The sequence below is a fragment of the Myotis brandtii genome, unplaced genomic scaffold (genome assembly GCF_000412655.1).
Source record: "Myotis brandtii unplaced genomic scaffold, ASM41265v1 scaffold79, whole genome shotgun sequence".
NCBI lineage: Eukaryota > Metazoa > Chordata > Mammalia > Chiroptera > Vespertilionidae > Myotis > Myotis brandtii.
Genome location: NW_005371173.1, coordinates 1,880,907 through 1,888,770, shown reverse-complemented (window position 1 = coordinate 1,888,770; position 7,864 = coordinate 1,880,907). Strand labels below are relative to the sequence as shown.

At 45.4% G+C, this 7,864-nt stretch overlaps 1 protein-coding gene across 7 annotated transcripts in view; it reads right to left on the bottom strand.

Annotated features, from left to right (window-relative positions):
* Positions 1 to 767: 767 nt before the first annotated feature.
* The window catches only part of PLCD4 (phospholipase C, delta 4), a 29,337-nt gene continuing 22,240 nt past the window's right edge, over positions 768 to 7,864 (bottom strand). For 2 of the 7 annotated variants that reach the window (XM_014531140.1, XM_014531139.1), the window contains 7 exons: positions 5,618 to 5,794; positions 4,047 to 4,142; positions 3,751 to 3,907; positions 3,373 to 3,489; positions 2,979 to 3,151; positions 2,053 to 2,188; positions 768 to 1,689 (listed from right to left, as the gene is read on the bottom strand). In XM_014531140.1, coding sequence (XP_014386626.1) covers positions 1,355 to 1,689; positions 2,053 to 2,188; positions 2,979 to 3,151; positions 3,373 to 3,489; positions 3,751 to 3,907; positions 4,047 to 4,142; positions 5,618 to 5,794 — 1,191 coding nt within the window. In that variant the 3' untranslated portion in view covers positions 768 to 1,354. Of the gene's footprint in view, positions 1,690 to 2,052; positions 2,250 to 2,978; positions 3,152 to 3,372; positions 3,490 to 3,750; positions 3,908 to 4,046; positions 4,143 to 5,617; positions 5,795 to 7,864 lie in introns of those variants that run through there. The other 5 variants (XM_014531141.1, XM_005883431.2, XM_014531142.1 and 2 more) reach the window with 5 other exon arrangements.

The following is a 7,864-nucleotide window of genomic DNA, read 5'->3' as shown; positions in this document are numbered from 1 at the left end:
AGGCCCAAGTCTGCCTTCTCTCTGTTCTTGAGTCTGTCTTGGCCCTTGCTCTTCTCCCTATTTCTGAACAACTTTGACTACCTGTAGAGCAAGGGTGGGGAACCTTTTTTCTGCCAAGGGCAATTTGGATTATTTATAACATCATTCACAGGCCATATAAAATTATCAACTTAAAAACTAGCCTGCTATATTTGGTCAAACATTTAATTAAGTGACCCCTAATGCCTTGGCAGAGCCAGACCAAATGATTTTGTGGGCCTTATACTGACCATGGGCCAGATGTTCCCCACCTTTGCTGTAGAGGGAGGACTGCCACTCACTAAGCTTCCTCATGGAAACAGGTATAATTCAACATCATTCCTCAGACTACACTAGAATTAAAGCATAAAGATAGTATGAAAGGCAAATGATTGCAGGGTTGGAGGTAAATCTCTAATGCAGAATTCTATAAATGTCTTACAGTGACTAATTAATCATCTAAACTAGGGCACACTAGGGAAATTAAAGAAGGTACTATTAATAATTGTGCTGGGACAGCAGTCATAAACCAGGACTGTTGCAGGCAAACTTTTCAGGAGGACTTGGATCACATAACCCTTTTTCTGCTCCTTTTGCCCTGACCTCTAGAAGCTGTACTTCTGTACCATTCTTATGTAGTACATGCAGAGGGACTCCTGGAAACTTTTGTTTTTCTGTCTACCCAAATGTCCCCCAACCCTCATTCTTCCCCTTATTGCCCAATAATGACAGATCATACTCAAGCCAAATTAGGGAGAGCAGCTAGCTCTATTAACACTGGTGGGACTAGGAAGGAGCAGACCAGTGTGGACTCAGAGCTGTGCAGTGTTTTCTTGAGAGTCACAGTACAGTCTTAGGGTCAGTTCTCTCCCCAGCCTTTGCTTGGGGAGGCTTGAGGCTTGGTTTTTCCTTTCTTTGGCTCTGGCCTTTGAGGAAGTTGTTGGGAAGGGGATAATGCCTCTTTGGGTTTCTTTGCCCCAAACCCCTCTGGATTTGTAGTTGCAATCTGCCTTAGAGCCAGAGTTGATAAGAGAGATTAGTCCTAGATCTGGGTAGGGACTAAACCTACAGCAAAGGAAGGAAGGAACTCCAGGATAGAATACGCAAAAGGGAAGGGCAGGAAAGATACCAAAAGTTTGTGAAAATGAAGACAGGGAAGAGAAAGCAGGTGAAAAATCAGGCCCTAGATTTGCTTGTTAGGAAGGGTGAGGTAACTTTATGCTTAGGAACGCACAACCATGCTTGGTTTCCACCACCTCTGCTTTCTGGAGCATCCTTCCAGGTTTATCTTACCATCTGAAGCAAGTACACCCACCCTTCCCATGAAGTGTCCACCTTAAGATTCAACCTCCCCCAGCGCTTCCAGCATGCAGATGTGCACGAAGAGGGATGCCGGGTGGAGGCTGGTGCCATCCTTGGAGAGCAGGTGTATATGGCGGTAACCTGGAAAGGCATAGGAGGACAGCATTAGGAAGGCAGCCAGAGTAAGGGGTTTGGCCAGGGGTGGAAGGACACACTCACCTTGTTGCATGCAGGTCCAAGGCAAGGTGTACTGACCGATAAAGTCATTTCGGGATGTCCAGTTGTAATCCTTTACCAAAAAACGCAGCATGGCCAGCTCAGGTACCAGCAACTGGAAGCATAGTGTCTGCCCCCAATACGGATTAAATCCTGTTGTGGAAGAGGGGTGAATGTGGGGGGAATGAAGGAACAGACATTGTTGACTTTTAGGGGGGACCTGCATTCTGGGTTACTTTCCCTGTGTGCTTTCACTTAATTTTCATAGCAATCAGGTGATGAAATTGAGGCTCTGAGTGGGTAAGCAATTTGCTCTGGTTACTAGACCTTATAATTGAGAGGCCAGGATTCAGACTGAAGATGTCCAAGCCCTGATTCTTTGTCCTGTTCCATACTGTCTCCCATGGAGGTGGGAGCAGGATGGTGGTGACATGGACTATACTGAATGAAGGGCAGGAAGTTAGGAAAGTAACAGTCATGTTCCTCCCACCTCCCCCCAGCACTGCCCAGTCTCACCATTATTCTCCACATAGCTGGTCTCCTGCCGGGTTGTGTCTGGGCGAACACCAAAGATCTCCACTCTCACCAGTGGATCCACAATGGATCCCTCTTTGGTCTTGTCCACTTTGGGGAGTTGCTGGCCACTGATCACCTGCAATAGTTTCTGCTCAGCCAGCCCCATTCCAGCTCTCACCCCAGGGGAAGGGGGAAAACTAAGGGAAGAAAGAAATGCAGGACTTTGTGCTCTAGCTTTGGGTTTGCAAAGCCAATCCTCCATGGGTAATAGATTTTCTTCTAGTAATCTATGTGCAATTTAAAATGCATCCAAGTAGAAGTTGAACAAGGTTTGAAAGGTATGTTAGTGACAGCAACCCCTTCTATAGCATTTACTGTGCACCAAGCATGGTTGTAAGCACTTCGTTTTAACTAATCACCACAACCCAGTGAGGTAGCTAGTAGTATTACCCCTATTTTGCAGGTGAGGAAACTAAGGTTAAGAAACTTGCCCAAGCCCTGACCAGTTTGGCTCAGTGGCTAGAGCGTCAGCCTGTGGACTGAAGGGTCCCGGGTTCGATTCCGGTCAAGGGCATGTACCTTGGTTGCGGGCACATCCCCAGTAGGGGGTGTGCAGGAGGCAGCTGATGGATGTTTCTCTCTCATGGATGTTTCTAACTCTCTAGCCCTCTCCCTTCCTCTCTGTAAAAAATCACTAAAATATATTTTAAAAAAGAAAGAAAGAAACTTGCCCAACAGTTTCACAGCTAGTAGGGTTTGAACTAGGCAATTGGCTCCAAGGTCCATGCTGTTAACAATCAGGCTAGCCTGCATCTCACAAGGAACTTTCCACCCATTACACTCCTGTCAGGCCTAGCCACCTCTTCCCCCTGCTTCTATCCCAGCTATCCCAAATTTCTTCCCAGCATTTTTACTTCCCATTATACCTGGATTTGGAGGGTCTGGGCTTTGAAAGGGCTGATGGGCCTCTCCGGGTGGAAGGAGCTATGGGTATCACGAAGGAACTCTGGCTTCAGCACGTAGCCACAGCCACCATTCTGGCGGAAAAGGCCATCATAGATGTCCATCTCAAGCCCCGCAGTCTGCACATTCATAGCCACTGAGGGCCCCAGAAGAAGAGAAGGGAAGAATTCACCTTGGAGGCCATCTAGCCTCTCAGGGAGTTATAAAAAGATATATTCAGTATAAAAGAGCCTGCTGGGAATACCTCCATAGATATCTTTCTCAGCCTAGCACTCTTGGAACATTCCCTGGCCCTACAGCCACCCAGGATCTTGTTGCTCTCCCACTCCCCCTTCACTGGGCCTACTGCCTCCTCACCCATCTGGCAGCCTGCATTCCAGAATTCCTGGGGGTTGTAGTTGGATGAATCTGTCCTCAGACCACTAGGATACACACGGCTCAACTGCCAGGCGTTATGCTGCACAAACTCATTGCCTGTAAAAAGGGTGTAGGTAGAGAGTTGGAAGTGGAGTGGATGCTCCCCCTCCCCTGGTCCCACCAACTTCAGTCTTCTCCCCAGCTTCTCCCTAGAGCTTTGAGCCCACTATAACTCCTGTCCCCATGCCTACTCTGAGAAGTTTCTTAGCTCCCTGATCCCTCCTTAGCTCCCTTGTCTTCTTGGAACTCATCTGCTTGCCCATCAGGCCTGACCTTACTCATCCCATTTCTTCCCTGTCCCTCCCTTTTGGTCCTGACCAGTCTCCTTGATGAGGTTCTTGGCCTTTGTTTCAGAGAAAGATGATAACTCATAGAAGCGGTAGTGCTCCCTCGAATGAGTGAAGTTGTAGAATGAAACAGTCTTTGTATAGATAACCAGGGCAGAGAGAGATGGACACAAGATGGCCTTGGATTTCTGGAAAAGGAGAAAGGATGATGGAATCAAACAATCAGCAATCTGAGAGGGAAGAAGCCAATAACCAAGATCTGAACTTCTCCACCCAACCTAAGCCTCTGCCCACTACCTCCCCACTGCATTATCCCTCCTGCCTCACCTGCTTGAAAAAGAGAGGGAGCCCAAGCTTGGGAAGAGGAACCTGAACCGTAATCTGACAACAGATAGATGAACAAAGCAGCGGACACATCACAACCTGGGGGTGGGAATGGGAATAAAAGCAGTCTACATATACTGATGGGATTAGTTTCCTCTGGACTTGAAGAATCTGTTCTATATTACTTTCTGGGTAACAGGTTTTAACTTTTATTATTATTCTTAAACTGGTATCATCCTCCCTGTCTTTTGTCTTTTAAAACAATTATTTTTGGTCAAAATGTACATGAACCCAGATAGATATGTCCAGGTATGCAAATGGTCATGTAAGTCACATCTGGGAGGATGTGAGGGTACCAGAGTACTACCTTTAGATTTATCTCCTGAATTCCCATTTCCATCCCTGGGTATGGCTGCAGGTTAGACACCAGAGCCCCAGAGGGAATAGTATAAGCTAGGAGTTAGTCAGCTGAGCCAAGCAAGTGCACAGAAGAAATGCAGACTTCAAACCAGGATTTTGATGGTCCCACAAATGACACTCCTTCCCCACAGGGAGCTGGACCACTCAGGTACAGCCTTCTCACAGTCTTCACTGTCTCTACCTCTTCCTGCTCCTTCTCTTTAGCTATTTTTGGCCCTACCTCAGATTGACCTTTTCCAAAAGCTTTCTCTAACTAAGCTCACTTTAGTTGAGGTCACAGCAGTCACTCCAAAAAGCCCTACTTACTCAATATAATAATGCTGCACACACACCCATCAGTCACTTTCAAACTTGCCTCTGAGGAGACTGAGAAGTACAACAATGTCTCAGGAGTTACCTGGGAGACCCAGGATAGAGCCAAATGGGCATATCAATTAGGATGGCTCTGCATTTATCTATTTTATGTACTGAGATTCCAGATAAGATTTCATTAAAAAAGATTTCATGGCCCTAGCTCAGTGGTCGGCAAACTGTGGCTCGCGAGCCACATGTGGCTCTTTGGCCCCTTGAGTGTGGCTCTTCCACAAAATACCACGTGCAGGCGCACACGTACAGTGTGATTGAAACTTCGTGGCCCATGCGCAGAAGTCGGTATTTTGTGGAAGAGCCAACTCAAGGGGCCAAAGAGCCGCATGTGGCTTGCGAGCCGCAGTTTGCCGACCACTACCTTAGCTGGTTTGGCTCAGTGGATAGAGCATTGGCCTGAAGACTGAAGGGTCCAGGTTCAATTCCAGTCAAGGGCACATGCCCAGATTGTGAGCTCGATCCCCAGTAGGGGGCGTGCAGGAGGCAGCCAATCAATGATTCTCAACATTGATGTTTCTATCTCTCTCTCTCCCTTTCTCTCTGAAATCAATAAAAATATATTTTAAAAAAAAGATTTCATGGCCCACAGAAGTTGGACAGCCATTGCAATATATCTACTAGTATATATGGCAATATATACTGATGCCAAATATGCCTCTTTCATTGGGGGAAAGGGGCATTTTGCTCCTTGGCTCCCTACCCTCCTGGCTCTAGTCTCTTCACACATGGACTCTCAGCTTGTGATAGTCAAACCAAATGCCAGAGCAAAGATCACTCCCCTGGCCTACCTTTTCATTTTTGTCCTTGCTGCGAGGGCTCAGCTCCTGGGTCTCAGACTCAAACTGGGGTTCCAGCTCAGGCTCCTGCTCCCCTTCTAGTTCAGTCTCTAGCTCTTCCTCTTCTTCAAGATCCTCCTCAAGCGTACTTAACTTCTTCCCCTTCACCAGGATCTTCTTCTGAAGCTCCTAGGGGACAAAAATGAAGGGGCTTGGCTACCTGTCTGCTTTGGGACCCTTCTGGGGACCATGCAGATCCTATTACTCTCACAGGGCCACATCAAAGGCAACAGAAGTGAGTGAGTGAGTAGTCATAAGTTCCCACAGGAAGGCTGCTTGATACATATAGTAGGAATTTGTATTGTTAAAAGCAAACTGGTAACATCTCTATCCATGTGGAAAAAACAAATGGGGGCCCTATCTGGTTTGACTCAGTGGAGAGAGTGTTAGCCTGAAGACTGAAGGGTCCCAGGTTCAATTCTGGTCAAGGGCATGTACCTTGATTGCAGGCTCGATCCCCAGCCTTGGTTGGGGCTCGTGTGGGAGGCAACCAATCTCACATTGATGTTTCTCTCTCTCTGTCTCTTCCCCTCACTTCCACTCTCTCTAAAAATCAATGGAGCCCTAGCCGGTTTGGCTCAGTAGATAGAGCGCCGGCTTGTGGACTGAAGGGTCCTGGGTTTGATTCCAGTCAAGGGCATGTACCTCGGTTGCAGGCTCCTCCCTGGCCCAGGCCCTGGTCAGGGCATGTGCAGGAGGCAACCAATCATGTTTCCCTCACAGCAATATTTCTCTCTGTCTTTCCCTCTCTCATTCTCTCTAAAAATCAATGGAAAAAATATCCTCGGGTGAGGATTAACAATAAATAAATAAATAGATAAATATCCCTGCCTCACATTTGACACATAAAGAGTCCTCATTGATTGAAGATTTACATGAAAATATAAAGAATATTACAAAAAATATGGAATCTCTGAATAATCTTAAGGTGAGAAAGCCTTTACAATATGAGATAAAACTCAGAAGACATAAAAATCATTGGCATATTTGACTGCATAAAGCTTAAAAACCCCTGTGAGGCAGAAGGTAAGAAAAAAAGAAAAGAAAAATAGACTGAAAAATATATTGTCCAGCGCATTAATATTTTTTCTTTCAAAATTATTTTATTTTTTCTTTATTGTCTAAAGTTTTACATGTCTCCTTTTTCCCTGATTGACCCCCAGCCATTCCCACCCCAATATTTTTAACATTTAAAAATTTTTATCCTATATAATAAAAGGCTAATATGAAATTGACCGAACAGTGAAACAACCGGTTGCTATGATGCACACTGACCACCAGGGGGCAGATGCTCAATGCAGGAGTTGCCCCCTGGTGGTCAGTGTGCTCCCACAGGGGGAGCACTACTCAGCCAGAGCACAGCGGCGGTGGCAGGAGCCTCTCCAGCCTCCGACGCAGTGTTTAGGATGTCCGACTGATGGCTTAGGCCTGCTCGTGGGGAGCGGGCCTAAGCCATCAGTCAGACATCCCCCAAGGGCTCCTGGACTACGGACTATGAGAGAGTGCAGGCTGGGCTGAGGGACCCCGCCCCCCCCACAGTGCACAAATTTCGTGCACCGGGCCTCTAGTATGTTAATAAAACTTATAAACCCTCAAAGTGGGTAAATAATATTATTAAGTCAAAAGAAGAAATAGACCTTTTAAATTTTTTTTCACACTTCCTTTATGAATCATCTCACTACTGGAGTTATTTGTAGTCCCTCTCTTATATTGTTAGTGGGAATGCAATTTGGTATTTTTTCCAGAGGACTCCTTGGCAATAATAACCAAAATGTCAATATGCAAACTCTTCAACCCAGAAATTTTGCTTCTAGAAATTCATCTCAAGGAAAGAATAAATGGGCAAAGCTGTACGTACAAGTGGAAAATTATAAACAGCCTAAATATTGATCACTTAGTGGTTACCTTTACCATCTACTGGTTGAATAAATTATCATCCATACATAAAATGGAATACCATAGAGCTGTTAAAAAGGAAAAACATTATATATGAAAAGACATCCATGATATATATTACTAGGTGTACCAGTTAATAATGCGGATTTTTTTCAATAGATGGAGTTACACATATGTTGATATATATGCAATTTGATATGTATGCTATTTTGTTGTATTGACAACAAGCTTCAAAACTTCATATGTCAAATTTCCTGAAGGTGTTAACATCATAGATATTTTTACACTTAAAAATGTTGAATT